At 43.8% G+C, this 26,027-nt stretch overlaps 2 protein-coding genes across 3 annotated transcripts in view; one reads left to right on the forward strand and one right to left on the reverse strand.

Annotated features, from left to right (window-relative positions):
- C7H7orf50 (chromosome 7 C7orf50 homolog) overlaps positions 1–26,027 on the forward strand; it is a 239,383-nt gene that overhangs the window by 46,037 nt on the left and 167,319 nt on the right. The gene's annotated exons all lie outside the window — the stretch shown is intronic.
- GPER1 (G protein-coupled estrogen receptor 1) lies at positions 4,833–24,523 on the reverse strand. 2 transcript variants are annotated; one of them, XM_040441322.1, is made up of 2 exons: positions 24,249–24,523; positions 4,833–6,554 (listed from the first exon to the last, which is right to left on the reverse strand). In XM_040441322.1, the coding sequence occupies exon 2, from the start codon at positions 6,229–6,231 to the stop codon at positions 5,149–5,151; it is 1,083 nt and encodes a 360-aa protein (XP_040297256.1). In that variant the 5' UTR covers positions 6,232–6,554; positions 24,249–24,523; the 3' UTR covers positions 4,833–5,148. The 2 variants fall into 2 exon arrangements, with proteins under 2 accessions (XP_040297256.1, XP_040297255.1); XM_040441321.1 differs by having other exon boundaries at positions 23,887–24,523.

A 26,027-nucleotide genomic window follows, 5' to 3' on the forward strand; every position in this document is an offset into this window, starting at 1 on the left:
GAGACTTTGTGAGAAAAAAATAAATAAAATCAATTTCCGCTAACTTGTGCCAAAAAAAAAAAATTTCTATGAACTCGCCATGCCCCTCATTGAATACCTTGGGGTGTCTTCTTTCCAAAATGGGGTCACATGTGGGGTATTTATACTGCCCTGGCATTCTAGGGGCCCTAAAGCGTGAGAAGAAGTCTGGGATCCAAATGTCTAAAAATGCCCTCATAAAAGGAATGTGGGCCCCTTTACGCATCTAGGCTGCAAAAAAGTGTCACACATCTGGTATCGCCGTACTCAGGAGAAGTTGGGCAATGTGTTTTGGGGTGTCATTTTACATATACCCATGCTGGGTGAGATGAATATCTTGGTCAAATGCCAACTTTGTATAAAAAAATGGGAAAAGTTGTCTTTTGCCGAGATATTTCTCTCACCCAGCATGGGTATATGTAAAAAGACACCCCAAAACACATTGCCCAACTTCTCCTGAATACGGCGATAGGTGGGCAAAGGGGCCCACATTCCAAAGAGAACCTTTAGGATTTCACAGGTCATTTACCTACTTACCACACATTAGGGCCCCTGGAAAATGCCAGGGCAGTATAACTACCCCACAAGTGACCCCATTTTGAAAAGAAGACACCCTAAGGTATTCGCTGATGGGCATAGTGAGTTCATAGAACTTTTTATTTTTTGTCACAAGTTAGCGGAAAATGATGATTTTTTTTTTTTTCTTACAAAGTCTCATATTCCACTAACTTGTGACAAAAAATAAAAACTTCCATGAACTCACTATGCCCATCAGCGAATAAAAAAAAAAATATCATCATTTTCCACTAACTTGTGACAAAAAATAAAAAATTCTAGGAACTCGCCATGCCCCTCACGGAATACCTTGGGGTGTCTTCTTTCCAAAATGGGGTCACTTGTGGGGTAGTTATACTGCCCTGGCATTCTAGGGGCCCAAATGTGTGGTAAGGAGTTTGAAATCAAATTCTGTTTTGGGGTGTCATTTTACATATACCCATGCTGGGTGAGAGAAATATCTTGGCAAAAGACAACTTTGTATAAAAAAATGGTAAAAGTTGTCTTTTGCCAAGATATTTCTCTCACCCAGCATGGGTATATGTAAAATGACACCCCAAAACACATTCCCCAACTTCTCCTGAATACAGAGATACCAGATGTGTGACACTTTTTTGCAGCCTAGGTGGGCAAAGGGGCCCACATTCCAAAGAGCACCTTTCGGATTTCACTGGCCATTTTTTACAGAATTTGATTTCAAACTCCTTACCACACATTTGGGCCCCTAGAATGCCAGGGCAGTATAACTACCCCACAAGTGACCCCATTTTGGAAAGAAGACACCCCAAGGTATTCCGTGAGGGGCATGGCGAGTTCCTATAATTTTTCATTTTTTGTCACAAGTTAGTGGAAAATGATGATTTTTTTTTTTTTTCTTACAAAGTCTCATATTCCACTAATCTGTGACAAAAAATAAAAACTTCTATGAACTCACTATGCCTATCAGCGAATACCTTGGGGTGTCTTCTTTCCAAAATGGGGTCACTTGTGGGGTAGTTATACTGCCCTGGCATTCTAGGGGCCCAAATGTGTGGTAAGGAGTTTGAAATCAAATTCTGTAAAAAATGACCAGTGAAATCCGAAAGGTGCTCTTTGGAATATGGGCCCCTTTGCCCACCTAGGCTGCAAAAAAGTGTCACACATCTGGTATCTCCGTATTCAGGATAACATGTATAACAATAAATTTAGAGCAAAATTTATATATGGATGTCGTTTTTTTTGCAAAATTTTACAACTGAAAGTGAAAAATGGCATTTTTTTGCAAAAAAATCGTTAAATTTCGATTAATAACAAAAAAAGTAAAAATGTCAGCAGCAATGAAATACCACCAAATGAAAGCTCTATTAGTGAGAAGAAAAGGAGGTAAAATTCATTTGGGTGGTAAGTTGCATGACCGAGCAATAAAGGTGAAAGTAGTGTAGGTCAGAAGTGTAAAAAGTGGCCTGGTCTTTCAGGATGTTTAAGCCATAGGGGCTGAGGTGGTTATGAATCCAAGTGGTAGTCTGTAAATCCCATCAAAATCTAGGCCTTGACTACTTCTGGGATTGCTCTAGCTATCCTGTTGAAGGAAGGACATCAAGACTTGAGTGTAGGTTTTCAGCCTCGATGCCACGTCTGTAGTGTTTGGACAGTTGCTTTATATATTGGGGTTTACTTCTTTATGACAGAGTAATAGTTTAAAGGGGTTATCCTTTTTTTTTTTATATACTGATGACCTATCCTCAGGATTTGAAGAGAACGTCATGTCTTCATAGGTCATGAGTATAAAAAGCCCTTTAAGACAAGCCCTTTAAGAAAGCTGCAGGGAAATAATTCACTGCTGGTTCTCACCACATCAAATCTACAGCTGCCTGGCGGTATTGGGATTTTTTTTTTCTGGAAATGATAGGTAGGCTTTAATGTTAAGTTTTTAGCCCTTTTGTGAAAAGGAGATTTCCTGTTCTTACTTTTTAATTACTTTAGTGTCTTATTAGCTTGACTTTATCTTATAAAGCGAGCGGGTTCAAAAGGCCAAGTGTAATATCTATCTACACATCAGTGGAGACTACAGTGTTCCTGCCGAGACATAAGGGTTCTGGAGGAAAGCTGCTAATTACACAGAATGTGAAGAAAATGTGATGTAATCATCTTCCGGAATAATCCTTAGGATCTGTGCAGTCCCTTAATTTTCCAGACGCAGGACTTTGGCAGACATAACGAGTTGTTAGACAGTTTAGCACCAAAGCCATGGTTTTAATATGTCAGAGTTTTCTTGCTGGTTTAAGCCTCATGCACACGTCCGTGGAACACGGTCCGTGTGATACCGGCAGGATCGCACAGCGTCATTGGTTGCTATAACGTCGTGCGATTCCTGCTGCCGCCGCAGTACAGTAATCATGTTCAACGGTCTTGTTTCTTAGATTACAGTACATTGGTAGCTGGTGTGGGCTTGTAATTAAAGGGCTATTCCCATCTGGCATATTCATGGCATATCGCTATCAATGTCAGATAGTCGCGGGTCCCACCCCTGGGGCACGATCCTGCTCCTGCTCCAGAACGGAGCCCCCGAATTAAAAGAGAGCACACCACGCTTGTGCGGCATGCTCTCCATTCACTGCTAGGGGACTTAGAAATAGCAGACTGAGCACACTTGGCTTTTTAGGAAGTCCCATAGTGGTGAATGGAGAGCAAACCATGCAAGCACAATCACCTCTCTATTCACTGCCGGAAATAGCCGCACCAGTTCATGCTCGGCTGCTCTTCGAGGGCCCCGTTCTGGAGACCCTCTGGGACCCACACCTATAGGACATTTTGCGGGAATATCTTAGAGATATGCCATCAATGTCCCAGGTGGGAATACCCTTTTAAATGGGTTCTCTGAGACTGAGTGTGCATGGTCAGGGGGTTAAGCAGGGTGCAAAAGTAAAAAAAAATAATCAACTGTCTTAAGTGCTGAACCCGGCGGTCACTTGACGTTCTTGCACCAGTGACCGCGATGAAGCCATTGATTGGGCGGCACGTGCATTTAGATGGCACATCACACTGCCAAACCAGATGGTCTGGAAAGGAAGAGACATGAGCTTGGCATTGGAGTATGGAGCTGCATTCACAGTTCTGCCGACTTCAGAGCTGAAATCTGTCTGCACAGAGATTGCTACAGCAATTTGCATTCTGAGAAATGCTTTCTTTACACCAGGCACTGTGTAGAAATCTGGTGTAGGAAACTCCTAGATGTTCTACTACGCTTTTAGGCTCTATTCACACGTCCGCAATGTGTTTTGCGGATACACGGAGACACGGATCCGCAAAACACGGAAAGCGGCAATGTGTGTTCCGCATTTTGCGGGCCGCACATTGCCGACATAATAGAATATGCCTGTTCTTGTCCGCAATTGCGGACAAGAATAGGACATGTTCTATTTTTTTGCGGAAACGGAATCACGGATGCGGAAGTGCGGATCCGCAAATGTGGATGCAGACAGCACATTCCGTCCCCATAGAGAATGAATGGGTCTGCACCCTTTCCGCAAAATTGCGGAAAGGATGCGGACACGTTTTGCGGACGTGTGAATGGAGCCTTAGGGGTTCATCTGACAGCATGCCTGTTGACGGTTTCCTGTGACATCCAGCATAATTGTAGTGTTTTTCAGAGCTATATTACAGAACCAGTAGAAGACCAGCAATGTATTCACTGCATGTGCCCACTGCCAGACTTGTTTTTGGATCACACAGAAGTGCATACGTGAACCGTGAGGATTTGTTTTACTTCCATCGAAAGACATTAGAATTGTACAGTATAGTGATTCATTATATGCAAAAATGTACATTACCCTGATAAACCATTTTAAGATTTTTCAGTTTTCTAACAGCGTGTGTAATGTCATTCCACTGAACTCCACGATTTATACCAGGAATGAACTGTAGATCGTCCACAAGAATTGCATCATAGCTGAAAGTTGACCCTTAAAGGGGTTTTCCCATCTTGGACATTGGAGACCTATCACTAGGATATGCCCCCAATGTCTGAGACATGTGGGTCCCACCTCTAGGACCCGCAGCTATCCTTAGGACAGAGCCTGCAACGTGACGGAGGATGCATCGCTCATGTATGGCCGCCCTCCATTCATTTCTATGGAAGAAGTGACGAAAATATCTGAGCACTAGCTCAGCTGTTTCCGTTCTAAGTATAGGTGCAGGTCCCAGAGGTAGGACTTGCACCTATCAGACACTGGGGGCATATCCTAGCGATGTGCCCCCAATGTCCAAGATGGGACAACCCTTTTAAATCACACCGACACCTTTTCTAAGGGGGACGCCGATCGCGGACAGATACCACTCGGTGGCATCCAACTCATGGGTACGTTTAATGGACGCACTAGGAGTTCTCTCAGTGCTTACCATAAATGGACGCACAAGACAGTCTGAAAGGTGCCTGACTCGTACACTGTTCACTTCTGCTTTGGAGAATCCACCAGACAGATTCCATAATTGACGGAAAAATGAGCGCCCCACGCAGGACTATTTTCTGTCAAGATGGACACTTTGGTGGAACCCAACCAAATCCATTATAAGTCAATGAGTTCTGTTATAATGCATTTATACCCCACTGTTATATTTGATTTCAGAATGCTCTGTGCTGTCGGGAATGACTGATTTAAGAGACACTTGGCAGAACCTGTTGAGAGCAGACATGCTCCTCTTGTCCTTGACGTACAGACGAAGCTTGTCTCTAAAGGTTTCCCCCAGAAAACTGTAAATTAGAGGGTTCAAGCAGCTATTCGAGAAAGCTGCCAGGTTGACAATGTGTCCAGTAAGAGGGTGGCTGTGCCTAAAAGATTCATTGTCTTGCTTGCCATCGGTGCTTTGCAGTAGTCCAATGCTAATAAATACGTTTTCCGGTAGCCAGCAGATAAAAAAGACCAAGACGACCACGACAATCATTCTCAGCGCCTTTTGTCTCCTTGGTCTCAGGTTTCGGTGCTTGTGGGCCCTGATCAGTACCCGAATAATCAAGGAGTAGCAGAGGCCAATAATTGCAAAAGGAATGATGAACCCCAGTGTAATTTCCAACCACTGGATTTCTTTGACGTCCGCAAAGCAGAAATGACCGTCTTCCGTGTGCTGCACTTGTACTGCAGTGAATGGCAGCAACGTGGCCGATATGGAGGCCATCCAGATCAGTCCGCAGCTTAATCGTGCGTGCTCTTTTGTTCGAAATATATTGGATTTCATCACTTTGGTCAGTGCGATATACCTGTCGAAGCTCATCCATGTAAGAAAGAATATGCTGCTGTACATATTGATTTGGAGAAAGAGCGACATGAAGGTGCAAAGGATGGTAATATCGTAATATTTCTCGTTCAGGTTGAAGACCTCAATTAGAGAGTCTGCCACCAGGATGAGGTCGGCGGCAGCTAAGTTGATGAAGTACAAGTCCGGGATGGTCATCTTTTCTCGGAAACGGATGTTTACGACCAAAATCATGATGTTTCCAATGAATCCTATAGGGAAAAGCAAAACCGTGTAGAGGCATGATAAGAGGAGCCCAATAAAATAATGCCTGTTGATGTCCAGAAGGCCACCGCTGGTCAAGCTTTCATTGCAATAATATGATTCATTTACCTCCAGTAATGAGAAATTGCAAGTGATTGATGGCCTTGCTGTGTCGTACACATCCATCTTTAGACATTAATTAAAGGGATATTTGTACAATAGATCAACATTTGATAGGATCAGAGCCATACTGTGCTCAGCAATGATGGATTAGCAGTGACCTCCGCGAAGCAGTCATTTACTGGACATCATTTCTCGTGAGGAGCCTTCTTTCTTTATCACCCTGAAAGCTCGGTACACAAATAAAAATGGCAGATCGCCACGAGCCGGAAAGCATTCTTTAGGTTCCTTTACCAAGAGCATTTCCACACCTAGACCGCTGTCTTTAGTCAACTTGAGTGAATATATGTAGAGTGCTTGGATTTCTTAATCTTCAAGTCATCCAAAGTCTGAAAAACAGAATCAATGGTTACTTAAACAGATTTTATCTATTTGATCAAAGTCACAAATATATATTAAATATTAGGATCGCTTATTTTTGAAGGCCATATGTCCCCATTGTCTCAAATGACAATGCTGTAGGTTTTTAGGTTGGCTTGACTGTCGAGATTAGCTGTAGAGCCTGTCCTTGTATGCCTTCCATTGCAATGTACTTTGAAATATTTTTTACCTCAAATTTATGGTTTTGGCTTTAGTAATCAGATATTTTTAAACCTAATCCTCTGTGTCTATCCACTGGCCTATATATACATTTTATAAAATAGTTTGGTCTCCTCATTCTCAGAATGCCTGTGAGATACTGTTCAATAAAGCTTCAGCTGCAGCCCGGGTGCCCTGAGAACGAGACCTCTGGTTTCTTGATTCCGGATCAGTTGGCTGTGTTGAAGCGGTTTATTTGTCTTCTTCCTCTGTTTGTTTAGATTGGACGGGGCACACTTCACCCCCTGGTTCTCTTGTTTTCTTCTTGAATCCCAACCCAACAAACTCATTGTTTAATCTTTAACCCCTAATTCCCCATGGGACCTCTTGGTGGTTTGTTTAGACTGGCTTCCAGTGTTCTCCTGTCATGGGATCTGTCAAGCAGAACCGGGAGCAGCATATTTTATTAGGCTGCGTTCAAGGGCATTTAGTTCTTTCTAGGTGATGCCTTTATTGAAAGTAATCAACTTAAAGAAGATCTAGATTTTTATTGTTTTAGTTCATGGCAGCCACCAAGCATATTGCCTGCTTAGTTGGTTGCGTCTGCTAAGGCAGGGCTTTCATCTAGTGGCATTAGGTTGTTATTTGATGCCCACAATGGCCAGTCTTATGTTGGCTATAGTTGATTGATAAAAGTAGTCCATAACTAATAACTTTTACCGTTTTGGATGATTATGGGATGATTTTTTTTTTTCAGCAGGGAAAGTTCATGAGTTTGACATCTCTGACGAGAAAACATTTTTTGCGACCGGTTATGAAAATCATTTTTAGATTTTAGGACAGATTTAAGGGTTGGCGATTACATTTTTATGGGCGCTCATGTATTTAGACTGGCCATAGACCCTACATGGAAGAAAATGTTGGGCTGATGCCCAGGGGGCCACCCAAGCCCTTTTTATGGCCGCCAGCCAGATACAAAATGATCTGATGCTCTCAGGATTAATTAATACTGGTAGCATCAGGTACTTATGCACCTGGCCGCAGATGCCCTCTTGAACTTAACTCTATCACTGTCTTCAGGACGGTGATACAGTTAAATACTTCTGCTCAGTGTTATTTGGTTCTGCAGGGGCGGTATTTTGTGTTGTACTATGGTTTTGCAGGCCCTGCCTACTTCTGTTGTTCCTGCCTACTTGTTTTGGCCCTGCCTACTTGTGCTACCCTGTCTTCTGTCAATTTGGACCTGCCTACAACATGGGGCCACTTTTATTTAATTTTTTTAATTTTTTTTTCCAGAGCCCAGACCGCCCCTGTCCAGCAGTCATCATCGGACACTTGTCTGACATGTTGCTGGACACAAAGGCCTTTCACATACAGTACAGACCAAAAGTTTGGACACACCTTCTCATTCATTGAGTTTTCTTTATTTTCATGACTATGAAAATTGTAGATTCACTCTGAAGGCATCAAAACTATGAATTAACACATGTGGAATTATATACATAACAAACAAGTGTGAACCAACTGAAAATATGTCATATTCTAGGTTCTTCAAAGTAGCCACCTTTTACTTTGATTACTGCTTTGCACACTCTTGGCATTCTCTTGATGAGCTTCAAGAGGTAGTCCCCTGAAATGGTTTTCACTTCCCAGGTGTGCCCTGTCAGGTTTAATGAGTGGGATTTCTTGCCTTATAAATGGGGTTGGGACCATCAGTTGTGTTGAGGAGAAGTCAGGTGGATACACAGCTGATAGTCCTACTGAATAGACTGTTAGAATTTGTATTATGGCAAGAAAAAAGCAGCTAAGTAAAGAAAAACGAGTGGCCATCATTACTTTAAGAAATGAAGGTCAGTCAGTCAGCCGAAAAATTGGGAAAACTTTGAAAGTAAGGGCTATTTGACCATGAAGGAGAGTGATGAGGTGCTGCGCCAGATGACCTGGCCTCCACAGTCACCGGACCTGAACCCAATCGAGATGGTTTGGGGTGAGCTGGACCGCAGAGTAAAGGCAAAAGGGCCAACAAGTGCTAAGCATCTCTGGGAACTCCTTCAAGACTGTTGGAAGACCATTTCAGGGGACTACCTCTTGAAGCTCATCAAGAGAATGCCAAGAGTGTGCAAAGCAGTAATTAAAGCAAAAGGTGGCTACTTTGAAGAACCTAGAATATGACATATTTTCAGTTGTTTCACACTTGTTTGTTATGTATATAATTCCACATGTGTTAATTCATAGTTTTGATGGCTTCATAGTCATGAAAATAAAGAAAACTCTTTGAATGAGAAGGTGTGTCCAAACTTTTGGTCTGTACTGTAACCTGCTAAACTCTAAGGCTGGTCTCACACGGCCATAATGAATTCCATATTATGGCCACAGCTCCCGAGCCTTCTATGGTGCTACTGTACTGAGTGTTGATCAGCACAGGTCGCTCCAATGATGTACTGGTGCAGAATCCCCCGAGGTAGGAGTATTGTGGCCATAATACAAGCAGCCCTTATGGCCAACTATAGCACCATGCAACACCTGTGATACTCTAGGAATGGAACGATGCCACCTCGTACAAAGCTTGTCTGTATTAGGCGCAGAATAGTCTGAGACTGAGATGTTTGGCCTCCTGACAACCTGTTTTTCAGCTCATTGATCTGATACCGCTCATCTCACCCTCTTATTTATTCTGTGTCTTTGTTACAGTCTCCTGAGTGAATGTGGGCTGCCAGGTGCTCCATTGTTAGGTTAAGTGTGCCTCTATGTATGTGCGTGTACCTGAATAGGGCCATGTGTACACAGCTAAACGGTGGACTGTTCTCAGCTCAGGCTGGGCGTTTAGTATTTGAGCATGTCCTTCACCTGCTTAGGGGACATAAGATATCTTTATATTGGATTATTATTAATCGGGTCATGACATAATTACAAGTATGGAAGGTATGTGCAATTTTGAGCCTTGTTTGATAATTGCTTTCTATGAAGCGTTGGGGCAGTAACAGACGTGGTGGGCGGTCAGGATGCAGCCGAAGATGGCGGGGCCATGGAAGTTGAAGCTGTTTTCTATGGATGGTTAAACATTGATTGTCGAATGCTTGGTTATTGTTAAAGGGATTTTCTGGGACTACAGTATTGATGACTTAAAGGGGTTTTCCGATATTTTTTTTAATGAGCCATGAGTATCTGATCGGTGGGAGTCCGACACCCAGGACCTCCACGATCAGCTTTTGAGATGGCAGCAGCACTCCTGTGAGCACCACGGCCTTCTCTCTGATTTTCCTAGGCCAGGTGATGACATGTTCATCGATCACGTGGCCTAGGAGCAGCTCGGGCCCCATTCAAGTGAATGGGTCTTGAGCTGCAATACCAAGCCCAGCCTCTATACAATGTACGGCACTGAGCTTGGTGAGCTCCTGTGAGCGCTGCTGCATTCTCAAAACAGCTGATCGGCGGGGGTCCAAAGTGTCGGACCCCCTGCTGATCAGATACTGGTGACCTATCCGGAGGTAATCGGTAAAAAGAAAACTCGGAAAACCCTTTTTAAGGTCTCTTTACATGGGACGACAGAGCAGCAGATTGTTGGGCAGGAAGCGTTCTTTCCCAACAATCACCTGCTCGTCAGCGGAGGTGAGCGCTGCATTTACATGCAGCGATCTCCTCCACAGTACGGGGAGGCACGATCGCTAATGCCATTGCTCGTCCCCATTACAACTTCCCTTTTCCATGCAAAGTGAATTATTCCTCAGTTGAAGCCTCAAGAGAGATGGAACTTTTATGGAAACATGCAGAATTCCTGTGGTTCTGTACTACGGAGGTGTAGGTACTCATATGTGCCTCCGTACCACACCGCATTGCTGAAATACTAACGCCTACCAAGTATGATATCTGATTCAGATGCCATAATTTAATACAGAATGACAATGCAATATGGAACCGTATAGACTTCTTCAGGTGCCATATTACGGCTCCCTACAGCTTGGAGGTTATGTGGTGCCATATGGTACTGTATAGACTTCTTCAGGTACCATATTAAGGCTCCCATAGTGGTGCCATAGTACGGTTTTGTGCTCTACTTAGAGCTTAACAATAATCTGGCTCCTGGTGTATTTGTTGCTGCGTATAAGGAAGGGAGGGGATTGTTCTTAATCAGTTTTAATATTAAAAATAAGCCTGGGAATTGTCAGTGCAGTTGTATGAATGCCTATAGATAGATGGGCCTGTATACAGTGCTGGAAGAGAGCACTTAAGGGTCTGTCCGAAGCTAGAAATACAGGAAATTGGGCTCTTAAGGTTGTGTGTAGCTTCAGCTGGCCTCACTCCTATGCATTGTGCAGTGTCCTTATTCTTATATTCACGTGAGAAAAACTTCCCAGATGTGGCTGAAGATATCGCACGGAACAATGCAAGCATTATGAAATCAGATGCACAATAGAACGAGATTTCCCGAATTAAACACTGCAGACAAAAAAAACTAAACCCAAAAACAAGCAATGTCCTAAAATACTATCCTGATCCCAAAGTGCCAGGTGGGGATTGGAATAAGAGCGGCACGTGTACAAAGGGGACACTCCCTTGAAGGCCACATTGTCTATTTGTGGGCAGCCTGTTATAGAGCAGGAGGAGCGGAGCAGTTTCATATATATTTTTATAGGAAAAGATTCCGTATAACTTGTGTTTTATTCATTTAAATCCCTACTCTTTTTAGGCTTGGGAGCCCATTGGGCAGTCCTATTCAGTGATTGATTGGGGAAAGGCCACTGGACTCCTAAGCCTAGAAAGAGCAGGGATTTAAATGAACAAAGTTCTACGGAGTCATTTTCCACCATACTATATATCAACAGGCTGCCTGCAGATTGCATTTTCATGGTGACAGATTACCTTTAAAGGGTCACTGAGTTTTGGTAAAACTTTCGATAAGTCATAGAGATATATCTAAAGATTTGATTAATGGAGGTCCGGACGCTGAGGCTCCCACTGATCACTAGAACGAGGAGAGAGAAGCTCCTACATATCGCACTCTCTCTCCTCGCTGCAGGAGACGGACTCAGTAGAAGTCTATGGCCCCGTCTCGATCCCGTCCTCTGCGGTGAGGAGAGATGTAACCGGCCAGTGACCGCGAGGAAGGCTCAGGTGGCCCACCGGGATATTTCTCTGTAGGATTTATGGCCAATCCGCCCCTAGGAGTGAGAGTGCGATAATGCGCACTTCTCTCTCCTCGTTCTAGCAATCGGTGTAGAAATCAGTGGTCAGACCCTCACCGAACAAAACTTTTGATATCTCTCTGTGACTTACCAAATGTTTTAACCAAATTCGGTGACCCCTTAAAGGCAATGTACACCTTCAGAGGCAAAACAAATTTATGATTGCACTTTACTCATTTTGGGCTGAAAATATTTTTTCGGTTAGTCTTAATTTGTTCTATCACAATGAGTTAACTGTTTATCTAGCCGTGTGAATTGTACTTTTTACTTTCACTTTGTGCTGTCATCTAATAACCCTTATCTGTAATTTACTAAGAGGTCATAAACACTTAAGCCACATTCTTTTCGGTAAGATAAGAACTGAGCTGTAATACATGTTTATAGCGTCAGAGAGCAGAGATAAGGAGCCTGTCAGATTAGGCTACTTTCACACCGGCGTTTTGGCTTTCCATTTGTGAGATCCGTTCAGGGCTCTCACACGCATTCCAAAACGGATCAGTTTTGCCCGAATGCATTCTGAATGGAAAAGGATCCGCTCAGAATGCGTCAGTTTGCCTCCGTTCCGTCTCCATTCCGCTTTGGAGGCGGACAACAAAACGCTGCTTGCAGCGTTTTGGTGTCCGTCTGACGTAACTGAGCCAAACGGATTCGTCCTGGCACACAATGTAAGTCAAGGGGGACGGCTCCGTTTTCTATGACACAATCTGGCACAATAGAAAACGGATCCGTCCTCCATGGACTTTCAATAGTGTTCAAGACGGATCCGTCTTGGCAATGTTATAGATAATACAAACGGATCCTTTCTGAACTGTATTATCTGAACGTATCCGTCTGTGCAGCTCCATGACGGATCCGCACCAAACGCGAGTGTGAAAGTAGCCTTAGCTGGTTGATGGACAAGAGAGAAAATTCATGTCCCCCTACTAGAGCATCTCAGCCCTGTACAGAAAAAGGGCTCCATATCTTTAATAAAGAGCAATTTAAAAAATGATTTTTTAGCTCAAAAGGCGTACAATGCAATAATAATTTAAAAAAAGTATGCCCCCAAAAGTGTACAAAGCCTTTTAAGGTCATTCATGTGGTGAAATGAGGGATCTTGCTTCTGTTTGTGCCCTACACATGTCTAAAATGCTAAGCTGCACAATGCATGCTGGGATGTGTTATACAGAATTAAAAAAATTATCAGCTTTTTTTTCTCAAGATAACACATGTTTTCTTGGATGACATGTCCCAGTGTGCATTGCACAGCTGGCAATCCCTTTTTTTCTATTCTGGACAACCTCGTGTGGACACAGACACCCCATGGTTGGCCCATGAATTCATCATCAGACTACAGGCTGCAGTCAGTAGCGGGTTATAGTCATTTGCTGGTGATTCCACAAATATCGTTATAGCGTTGCATATCATTATAATTCTATGTTTAATTTTCTTTTCCTTTTTTCACGTGAGTTGTGCTTCTCAGTCATATGGTATTGATCCTGGTTTTTGTAGCTTATTGACAGGCTGAATGATGTCTCGTCTGTGTAACGACCTCTTTTATTGTAGTACGGTACATTAGGTTCTGCTTTTCAAGCGCAAGTTTTCCTTTTAATGCCTCGATGATCTCATTTTTTTAGATCATAAACTGGATATTGGTTTAACAGGAATAATTTTCCATTAGTTTATATTAAAGGGAGTCTGTCACCACATTTGAGCATATTAGACTGATCAAATAGCGTTATATGTGCCACCCAGAACTTAAAAACAGTACCTTTGTTGTATCTAATGGAGTTTTCTTTCAGCTAAAAATGAACTTTTAAGATTCTGTAAATGTGCCCTCTCAAGTGCCCAGGGCGGCGTCTCAATCGTCCGAGCACCAGGCAGCACCTCCTCAACGGCTCATAACCCCGCCCTCCGTGTGCCTCTGCCCGCCCGTTTACTCTCCTCCTCTCTCCTTTTCCACTGCGCTACGAATTTGACCGCGCAGCCGCAGTGGAAAAGGAGAGAGGAGGAGAGTAATCGGGCGGGCAGAGGCACACGGAGGGCGGGGTTATGAGCCGTCGGGGAGGTCCGGTCTTGGGCTCGGACGATTGAGACGCCGCCCTGGGCACTTGAGAGGGCGCATTTACAGAATCTTAAAAGTTCATTTTTGGCTGAAAGAAAACTCCATTAGATGCAACAAAGGTACCGTTTTTAAGTTCTGGGTGGCACATATAACGCTATTTGATCAGTCTAATATGCTCAAATGTGGTGACAGACTCCCTTTAAAGGGATTTTCTAATAATATATCAATATCGGGGTTATTAGAAACTGAGCATATAGTGCATCTTCTTACACATTGTGGGTCAAACTTTGGTTTTGGTGGGCTAGTGATGGGTACTACTTGCTTAAATGAGATGCCTCCATAGGGAACAATGGGGGTCATCCGTTTTAGACGCCATTCTTACTAAACCCCTATACCTGGCGGTGGATCCGCCATAGTTATAAAGAGGCGCTGGCCCCTACATAAGTTTGATGGATCCACCGCCGCTTCTAAATGTAAGACAGCTTCCGAGCTGTCTTACCCTTAGACCTTTTTCTACGTCTGTCGGCCCGTCCCATTCCCCGCCTACGCCATGCCCCCTTTTTCAGACTTGGCATGAGTGAGGAAAAGTTGCAGTATTTCAGCTTCATAAATGACCCCCAATGTATGTATCCTGGCTGTCCATATGAACGAGTATATGTAGAGATACAATCTCCTTTCCGTCATTTAGGGTCCGTTCACACGTCCGTAAGTGTTTTGCGGTCTACAAATTGCGGAACCGCAAAACACGGATTCCGGCCGGGTGCGTTCTGTATTTTGCCGAACAAAGCGGCCAATCCTATGATAGAAATTCCTATTCTTGTCCACGATCGTGGGCAAGAATAGGACATGCTCTATCTTTTTTGCAGGGCTGCTGAACAGAACTACGGATCTGCATCTTTTGCGGCCCTATTGAAATTATTTGCGGAACGGATACGGACCCAGAACTATGGATGTGTAAATGGACCCTTACTGTCATGGTTAAACCCTGGGACAGAATCTGATACGAAACCCAGCCATGCACGTAAGACCATGATCAGTCACGAGTCAGACTAAAATGTACAATCAATTAGTTAATTTAAAGGGATATTCCCATCTGGGACATCACTAGGATATGCCATAAATGTTAGATAGATGAGGGTTTCAGATCTGGGATCCACTCTTATCTCCAGAACGGGACCCCCAAAGAAAACGGAGGGCAGCCATGCATCCGTGGCCACCCTTTATTCACTGCTTGGCTCTGCTATTTCTGCCAGTCACATAGCGATGATTGGAAAGGCGCCTGCACTTGCGAGTTTCACTTTCCATTCACCACTATGGGAATATCAAAAATATGCGTAGTGTGGTCTCCTTCACTTCGGGGGCCCCGTCCACTAGATAGAGGGGACCCACACCTGTCTGACATTGTCCCAGATGAAGAAAAATTTACAAATTTCAGCCAATTCTGGCCAATCAGATTTTTTTCAGCCAGAAGTCTGCTGTTGGCTATCGCGACAAATGGTTCACATGTCCGGTGTTGTTGCCGACAACCCCTAGGGTTCTACCCTGTCCCTCCTGAATGTAAAAAAAACAAACCCTACTCACATGTCCATGGTGGCGCCATTGCTCCTTTCCTGACCAATTCCAGTCCCCGTAGGATCAAGAAGTAGCTTGATCCTGTGACCACTGCCGCCAATCATAGGCTTCAGTGGTCAAAGCAGCTTCCGGGAAAGGAGCAGTGGCAAGACTGTGAGTGGATTTCTTGTGCTCAGGGGACAGATGAGGACCCCAAGGCTTGTCTGCTCCAAGGCCGGACCACCCCTTTAATAGCACAAGCAACTCTCATTATGAAGAATAAAATCAGCTGTACAAGGTAGGAGTGGCAGACAAAAATCCACCTGGGCATTTGATGAGAGTCGTACCTGCAAGACCCCCACCAATCAAACATGGCTGATTGTTATGCTATCTATGCTTATGGTGGTAAAAGCCCTTTTAAAAGTCATGTATACCTAAACTACCATACCTACATCTACCAATGCAGTATAATGAAGCAACATTGTGAATAGCCTTGCTTGAAACCTTTTTGTAGCTTTGTGTACACATCTCCATGGTAACAGACTACAAACAGACCCATTGCAGTCTGATCCTGTAGCTATACAATCTTTCATCTGCTCCCTACTTCTTACTAGTTCACAACAAATAGAGGATGGCAGAGAGAGTATGACTGCACAATTTTTGTTTGGATTCTGTAACTATAGAGACATACAGGTCTGTATACGAGCTGTAAACTGAAAATGGATATTTTTAATAGAAAATATATGCTACGTTGTTTCATTTTTCATTTTAGATTCAATAGAGCAATACAAAGATTTGTTTACATAGCCTTTAAAGAGAAAGGGAAGTGAGGTTACTGCATACATTACTTGCAGAAGAGAGACACCAACTGCTTCTGAGAGTAATGCATCTAGCTGTGCATCTGAAACATGGAATAATATGGATGAAAGAGACTTTAGGGAAGCCCAACTATAACTGTTCATTCACAGTTATGATTGTACAAAAACAAAGAAGCACAACCATTTTGCAAATTTTTTAATTTTTTTTTGAAAGCTCAGGAACGCTAAGATTTTCAGGGAAGCTATACACTTGTGTCCTTAGATACGAGATTTGTAAAGTAACTATAATTTAAAGAAACACAGGAAGGATTATTGTTCGTCTTTCCACTTGTGAAGCGAAATGCAGACGATGGTTGTAACTTCCGTGTAAGTGGAGAGCGGTGTGGAGCGGATTAGTGTGGTGCCTGATGGAGAACACAGTGACTGGTACTGTTGTTTGGAACGGCTGAAGCTATATGGACAGCATGGCTGCATTTTATGTGTCCGCTTACATAGTAAAGTGCGTACATAGATACACAGATTGTGTACGTCAGCAAATGGCATTTATCATGTAGGGAAAGTGAATACAAGGCACTTACTAATGTATTGTGATTGTCCATATTGACTCCTTTGCCGGCTTGATTCATTTTTCCATCGCATTATACACGGCTCGTATCCAGCAGCAGCGGTTGTGCTTGCCTATAGGAAAAAGCGCCAGCCTCTCTGGTGGCCAGGACTGTGGAAGCGCACATAGGCACGCAATTGCAGGAGCTCCCGTCCCGGCCACCTCGTATCTGTGCTGCAGCAGTGGCCGTGACTCCTGGAAGCAAGCAGTGTATAATGTGATGCAAAAATGAATCCAGAAAGCAAAGGAGGCAATATGGACAATCACAATACATTAGTAAGTGCCTTGTATTATCTTCCACTACATCAGAGTTCCCCAACTCCAGTCCTCAGGGCCACCTACCAGTCAGGATTTGGGAATAGCCCACAGAATGAACACCTGTGGTAAGTCCTAAGGCATTGACACTAATTAGATCACCTGCTCAATAGTAAGGAAATCCTAAAAACATGACCGGTAGGTGGGCCCTGAGGACCGGAGTTGGGGAACACTGCACTACATGATAAATGCCATTAGCCAAAGTGAGACAACCTTTTTATTTTCTATTCACGTTTTTTGAAGATTGTTATTGCTGCAAAAAAGTCAAATACGCTCCTGGAATAAACTAACAAGCTCTTAACAGTATTTTAATACACCAGAAATGTTGCACCAAAAAGTTGCAAATTTTTTAACAATCCCCCTTTTGCAGAATTATTTTTTTTTACTTTTTGCCAGTTTATACCACACTTGGCACTTTTATAAAAAGTAGTGAGGGTGTGGGGGCAGGAGGGAATGGGAGACCGCCAAAAAGATTTGAAAAAGGGTTGTGCCATTACAACTTATGCCCTAGCCACAGGGTAGGGGATGTGTCTAATTGGCGAGGTTCGATCGTTGTTGCCCCTGCTGTTTACTAGAAGGGGACCATTTGAATGGCGCGGTGGCACGGTTGCATGCTGCAGCTCCGTTCAACTCTGTGGGGCTTCCAGGGATAGCCAAGTACTCAGCTTTCTCTGACAAACTCATGGAGTTGAATGGAGCGACAGCATGCACACGCTTCATTCATACCGGAAAACACAAGTCTCCTTTCTAGTGACTGCCGGGGGCCCAGCGGTCAGGCCCCACCCAATCAGATATGAATCCCTTATCTTGTGGATAGTTCATAAGTTGTTGTAATGGGGAAAACCTTTTAGGATTTCTCACGCCATTTTCTGGCTCATGGACCCCCAAAGATGCTCCACAATATATGAGGTGTACTGTATGCCTCAATAAGTTTGGCGCATATCATGTCAGCGCAGACTAAATCAAGACTGGAGTATGTACCACCATTCCTGATAAATTTCTCCCTTAGGGCTCATGCACATGAGCGTAAGGGCCCCGTGCCTGAGCTCCGGACTGCAAATAGCGGTCCGCAATTCACGGGCATTGGCTGTGTGCGCTCCATTTGCGGATGAGGACCCATTGACTTGAATCGGTCCGCGATCTGCAAGTTATGGCCAAAGATAGAACATGTTCTATCTTTTTGCGATGTGGAGGCACGGACCTGAAAGCCCGCGGAAGCGCTTAATAGTGCTTCCAATTCATGCCTCCGCCCCGCAAAAGATAGGTGAAGTCAAATCTTGCGGATTCCGGATCCATTCGTTTCCGGTCCGCAAAACGGGCACTGGGCCAGTAAGCTGGTGTGCATGAGCCCTTAATATCTTTTGTAAGGGCAATTTCACACAAGTGTATTCAGTTGGGGAAATATGCTCTGTGTGACAGCAGTATTTCCCGGACTGACACAAACTCAGAGCATTAGGGTTCATTCACACGACTGTATGTATTTTGCAGTCCGCCAAAAATACGGATGACGTCTGTGTGACGTCCCGTGTTGCGTCCTGTTTTTTTTATTTTTTTTGCGGATCCATTGTAATAATGCCTATCCTTGTCCACAAAACGGACAAGAATAGGACATGTTCTATCTTTTGTGTGGGGCTACAGAACGGACATACGGAGTGCTGTCCACATTTTTTGCAGATCCGTTGAAATGAATGGGTCTTCATCGTATCAGCAAAAAATGCGGATCGGATATGGTCATCTGAATATAGCCTTAAAAATGCTGTGGGTTCCTGCCCGACTGTGACTGTACTGATTTGTACTGACATAACTATGCGAGTACAAATCAGTACCGCCGAGGTTGGCCTGGAACACACAGCATTATAAATCACTGTAATGTTGTGAGTTCATGTCACAGGAGCAGCATTCAGTCCAGGAAATACTCAGGGGTCACCACCAATGAGGCCAGGTGAGGCAACCGCCTCAGGCAGCACCAGGTAGGGGCAAGAGGGGGGTAGAAGAAGGGCCATGGGCTGAAGGGAAGCGGTTAGCTTAAGAAATTGGCATGGGGGGGGGTGTCGCTATTTCAGTTTTCGCCTCAGGCAGCAGAAAGGCTAGGTGCACCCTGGAAATACTGCTTTCACAGGCTGAACAAGGTTGTGTGAAAGGTTGTATGTAGGTATAAGTCTTCTGCTCACTTTCCTGTTCATAGAATACATCTAACATGAAGGAAATCACACATACTTAAAGAGGACACGTCCCCTCCCCTGACATGTCTGTTTTAGTAACTACTTGCATTCAAATTTTGCATTGTAATAACAATTCTGGAGCATCTATTCTTATTACGCTATGTTGTGCCATTCCTTTATTATTCCTGCTAGAAGTTATGAACTAATAGCTAGCAGTTTGTAATGAAGGTCCAGCTGAGTGTTCCCAGTTGGGGGTGTGTCCCTGCACAGTCTGACACTGGCAGCACTGATTGGATAGTGTCAGACTGTTCAGGGACACCCCCCCCCCCCCCAACTGGTAACACCCAGCTGGACCTGCATTGCAAACTGCTAGTAATTCATTCAGAACATCTAGCAGGAATAATAAAGGAATGGCACATCATAGAGTCATAAGAATAGATGCAAACAAACACATGTGGTGAGCTCACCCTGCTCACTCCTTCGTTCATACCGGTGCCAGGAAATTGATGGAGCAGCAAAGAGATACATACGTATGAAGAGAAAATCTTCAGTACTTTATTGGTGGATTTACACACATGGGGAAAAAAACGCCAATTAAAATCGTAGCATATTATATAGCTGATCAAAACGTGTAAGTGATTTTTATTGGCCTTTTTTTTCCATGTGTGTAAATGCACCAATAAAGTACTGATGATTTCTAATTCATCCACTGGAGCAGAATTCTTTTTCTTCATGCATAAAAATAGATGTTCCAGAATTGTTGTTATATGGGGGATGCATGTCGTTATTAAACCAGACATGTCGTCGTTTTATTCTGGCCGCCTCTCGGCATGTTTGCCGTACTGCTGCCAGAACCCCGGCCCGCCCCCATTATAGTCAATTGGGCCGGAATGGTAGGACGGGGGGCAAGTGTGCACTAGCGGCAGCACGGATCCGACAGGCTGTTCGGACTTCCTTGCCGCTAGTGTGAAAGTAGCCTAACTCAGATGCAGTAGATTTTAGCGCCATTTATATTATACTGAGCTCTTAAGTGTATTTTATATATATATATATATATATTTTTACATAGGACTGTAGGAAGAACTACTCATTCCGACATCCATAGAGAGATTTCATGGGACATGCATGCAGCCTCACAGGACGGGATTACAGATTCCGCTATATCCTGTGCAGGCTCCAAGGGTATGTGGTCCTTTGTTCATCATGGCCTCTCCAAGCCCAGTGGGTCCTGGTGCCAGGTCTGCCTGCTGCTGACGCAGGCTGGGCTACATCTTTGAGTACTTCAAAGCCGTTCATTTGGAAATTCCGCCGCGTATCTACCTGAATTCTGATTTCGGGGATTTTGTTGCAGAATTCAAAGTGTAACATTGTACCGCATCGCACTTATGTGCATGTTCCATTGTGGAAGATTTTCCGCAACTTTGAGATTTTAAAAAAAAAATCTTATTGCAGCTACTGTGTTACACTGCGGACTTTCCACGTGCAAGTCCTTTGCAGAAAATACACAGCATGTATCTGCCCCTCGTGGCCGTACCCATTTTGTGCATTTGCTTGATTATCTGTCCATATTTCCTTTTCCAAAGTAATATTGTCACTTGAATTTGTCTAGTTCAGGGTGACAACCCGAGCTCGTTCTAATTTCATCTTAAAGGGAACCTGTCACATTGAACATGGCATCTGATTTGGTCTGATGAAGCACATTGTAGACGTAGAGCAGGAGGAGCTGAGCAGATTAATAAATATACTTTTCTGGGAATAGATTCAGTAAAGCTTGTATTCATTTATATCCCTGCTTTCTGTAAACTCCGGAGTCCAGTGGGCGGTCCTATCAGTGATTGACAGTTATCTCTATACACGTTCATACAGATGGGTCTGCCCACTGGACTCCTAATCGTACAGAAAGAAGTGTATAAATGACAGGTTGTACTGAATGGGACCGCCCACTGGACTCCTAATCGTACAGAAAGAAGTGTATAAATGACAGGTTGTACTGAATGGGACCGCCCACTGGACTCCTAATCGTACAGAAAGAAGTGTATAAATGACAGGTTGTACTGAATGGGACCGCCCACTGGACTCCTAATCATACAGAAAGAAGTGCATAAATGACAGGTTGTACTGAATGGGACCGCCCACTGGACTCCTAATCGTACAGAAAGAAGTGTATAAATGACAGGTTGTACTGAATGGGACCGCCCACTGGACTCCTAATCATACAGAAAGAAGTGTATAAATGACAGGTTGTACTGAATGGGACCGCCCACTGGACTCCTAATCATACAGAAAGAAGTGCATAAATGACAGGTTGTACTGAATGGGACCGCCCACTGGACTCCTAATCGTACAGAAAGAAGTGTATAAATGACAGGTTGTACTGAATGGGACCGCCCACTGGACTCCTAATCGTACAGAAAAGTGTATAAATGACAGGTTGTACTGAATGGGACCGCCCACTGGACTCCTAATCGTACAGAAAAGTGTATAAATGACAGGTTGTACTGAATGGGACCGCCCACTGGACTCCTAATCATACAGAAAGAAGTGTATAAATGACAGGTTGTACTGAATGGGACCGCCCACTGGACTCCTAATCGTACAGAAAAGTGTATAAATGACAGGTTGTACTGAATGGGACCGCCCACTGGACTCCTAATCATACAGAAAGAAGTGTATAAATGACAGGTTGTACTGAATGGGACCGCCCACTGGACTCCTAATCGTACAGAAAAGTGTATAAATGACAGGTTGTACTGAATGGGACCGCCCACTGGACTCCTAATCATACAGAAAGAAGTGTATAAATGACAGGTTGTACTGAATGGGACCGCCCACTGGACTCCTAATCGTACAGAAAAGTGTATAAATGACAGGTTGTACTGAATGGGACCGCCCACTGGACTCCTAATCGTACAGAAAAGTGTATAAATGACAGGTTGTACTGAATGGGACCGCCCACTGGACTCCTAATCATACAGAAAGAAGTGTATAAATGACAGGTTGTACTGAATCTTTTCCCACAAATCTATATATCAATCTGCTCAGCTCCTCCTGCTCTATAACACGCTGCCTGCAGATGAAACACTGTGTACAATGCGACAGGTTCACTTTAAGACCTCCTGGATGGCACCTCAATCTAGTTCTCATGCAGGGATATTGAAGTGGGGGGGATGCAGGACTGCATATTTGCTGTTGAAGAGTTTGAAAAGCGGAGTGAGAGCTGAAAGGCGGACATATTGGTTGTCACCCAGCTTTCCCACAAACAGATATAAAAAAATTATAATGGCCGAACACAAGTGCACAATAGTAAGCAGAAAAAGCCAAAACGTATTGTAAGTATGTAGGTAGAGGCGACACATCGTATTGGGATTGACTGCAGCATATAGAGTGTTCATGATTGTGCAGTATGCAAAAAGTAAGGCGACCTCCGATCAACTGATACAAGTGTGGTAGACCTGCATAGTCCAGCAGATAAGGGGTTAAAGGCCATGTTCCTGAGATGGGATTATCAGTCCTATTATACGTCAGCTTTGTGGAATTACATTATATTTGTCGCCTTCTACAGCGATTGTGCTTTACTGGCTCAACCTCTAGCATTCGGTGGCCAAGCCAAATTCCTTGGAACTATAAGCCCCAGTAATGCCCTTGCTGGTCATGATGGGATATGTAGTACCCCAGTTCCTGATCCTTAGACCAATCAGGGGACCACCACCATCATCCATCTATCTATTAAGGGTAGGATCCTCTGAGGAACATTCTACGGTCTATTGACCATAAACCTGACAGAAATAGAAATTGAACTTCGGTAATTGTAATGGATCGGGTCTGCTACTTTGTAGGACCTCCAAAACCAATTTCCATTAGTTTGAAATTGTTGAATAATTACATTAGATTTCTAACAGTCCAAAACAATTGGGTCATTATGCTCAGGCAGCCTCCACCGCTGTGAAGCGTATCGATGAAACCTGCGTATGGATTTCTTATAAATGTTACCGTGGACCTAAATTACCGGAGGCGTCACCAACTTGAGAGCAGAAATTCTAAATTTTTATGGCAGTTTTCTCCTGCCGTAGGTGACCAGTCATTTTAAGCTACAAGTGCCAATAAGAGAAATGAAAGTGCGCGTTGATGACCCTCATCTGTCCAACCCTTCTAACCATGCTCACGTTTCGACCCCCGGTTAGATTGAGTCTTGTGGCTGTTGTATGCATTCTACAAGAGAATAGCTAATAGAGATGTAATCCCCAGGTACTGCATGTCACAAACACCGTCTCTGTGAAGGCTGAAGCCATTGACCAAGGGCAATGATTTTCTTAGCGTTATTGGATTGGCATGTTTAATTTGTGGCTTTACCGTCTCCTCCCTTGTCCCAACTATACTAACCAGGCTGTAAGCAGAATAACAAGCTCCCCTGTGGTGAACAACATATAATGAGGATGACTTAGTTTGTATTAAACAGAATCAATACCTTGAGATGCCTTGAAGATTCCAGTCAGGTTCTAGAAGTAGTTCGTATACGCTGCAGGTAGAAGTTAGATCTCATTTTTGGAATATCCTGATCCATAAGAATGTAGAACGCATCAGATTTTCTCATCTTATTGCTCGCCGTATACCTGGGAAATAGGATCAGTTGCTCTACAGACTTCCTTTCCAATCAGTTGTCCCCATTACCCAATGACGTTAAATATGATACAGGTAAGGAGAGAATGCTGAGGTTCTTATCACAAGTGAAGCGTGACCTGTCACCGTCTTAAACACCGGAGACCTTCTCTGGACCCTCTGTCTAGAGCACCTGGCAAATCAATAGGCACGCGGCGGTAGATAGATTACCTTTCTGACTTGGCATCTCCTCCTTAGCAGACGTCCAGAAGATCCTTACAAGATACCACAGACCACAAATGCCAAGCCTTAGCCCCCCCTTAGCTGCTCGCTGCCTTTTAACGTCCGTTGCAGAGGTTGTCACCTATTTGTAGGATTCAGTAGCGGTGGGGAAAAAAAAAAACTTGGTGGGACATTCGGCTGGAATCAAGACATCTCCTCCTAGATGACAGCGATTTTAGGAGCTGCGTGTTGAGGAGTTCATTCCTTATGTCCCTGGCAACAGACTGGTGCTTCATAGATTCCCAGGGTTGTTCTAATTTGTGTCTGGTGGAAGTGCTGCTGAACCGGCTTCCTTTAAAGGCTCTTGTTAACCCTTCCTCTGCCGCCTGCAGACAGCCCAGGTTCCAGCCGTGCCACAGCTCCCTTCTCCTTGTCTCAAGGTTCTGGTTGTCATTGGCATTTTGCAACTGTTTTGCTTGTTGTAGTTGTCGGCTGCTTTTTTGTTCTTTGTTGGTCAGTAACGAATGTCATGAAAAATACATGTACTCCCGTGATTAAAAGGAATAACATGGTCAGTTGTCTCACTTTATATCATTCATTCATTATGGACACACTCATTTTCTGTCCATTCTCTTATTCCTTAGCTTTTATCTTTTTTTGGTTACTGGCCCTTTAATTAATCTTCTCTCATTCACGGTGCTCTGTTCATTCCTGTTTTCTGTGTTTCTGTTCTCAGTGTCTTTGTATTCCTGCATGACAGTCTCTGTTTTTCTCTCCGTTCTCTCTTCCACCAGCTCACTCTTCTTCATGTCAGCTTATTCCCTCTTACATGGTCCATCGACCCTTTCCATGTTCTGACTCATCTTCCTCTCATTGGTTATCCGGAACCCATCTTCTCATTTCTCTCAATCCCCCACAATCTCATTGCTATTCCCTCATTCATCCTTTCATTCATTCCTTATCTTATTCTTTTTTTACTATATATATATATATATATATATATATATATATATATATATATATACACTCACCTAAAGAATTATTAGAAACACCTGTTCTATTTCTCATTAATGCAATTATGTAGTCAACCAATCACATGGCAGTTGCTTCAATGCATTTAGGGGGGTGCTCCTGGTCAAGACAATCTCCTGAACTCCAAACTGAATGTCAGAATGGGAAAGAAAGGTGATTTAAGCAATTTTGAGCGTGGCATGGTTGTTGGTGCCAGACGGGCCGGTCTGAATATTTCACAATCTGCTCAGTTACTGGGATTTTCACGCACAACCATTTCTAGGGTTTACAAAGAATGGTGTGAAAAGGGAAAAACATCCAGTATGGGGCAGTCCTGTGGGCAAAAATGCCTTGTGGATGCTAGAGGTCAGAGGAGAATGGGCCGACTGATTCAAGCTGATAGAAGAGCAACGTTGACTGAAATAACCACTCGTTACAACCGAGGTAAGCAGCAAAGCATTTGTGAAGCCACAACACGCACAACCTTGAGGCGGATGGGCTACAACAGCAGAAGACCCCACCGGGTACCACTCATCCCCACTACAAATAGGAAAAAGAGGCTACAATTTGCACGAGCTCACCAAAATTGGACTGTTGAAGACTGGAAAAATGTTGCCTGGTCTGATGAGTCTCGATTTCTGTTGAGACATTCAAATGGTAGAGTCCGAATTTGGCGTAAACAGAATGAGAACATGTATCCATCCTCTGATGGCTACTTCCAGCAGGATAATGCACCATGTCACAAAGCTCGAATCATTTCAAATTGGTTTCTTGAAC

This window comes from Bufo bufo, chromosome 7, assembly GCF_905171765.1.
Source record: "Bufo bufo chromosome 7, aBufBuf1.1, whole genome shotgun sequence".
NCBI lineage: Eukaryota > Metazoa > Chordata > Amphibia > Anura > Bufonidae > Bufo > Bufo bufo.

Bases quoted from the DNA above. Each gene is read 5' to 3' on its own strand.
- GPER1 (XM_040441322.1), bottom strand. From the start codon at position 6,231: ATGGATGTGTACGACACAGCAAGGCCATCAATCACTTGCAATTTCTCA.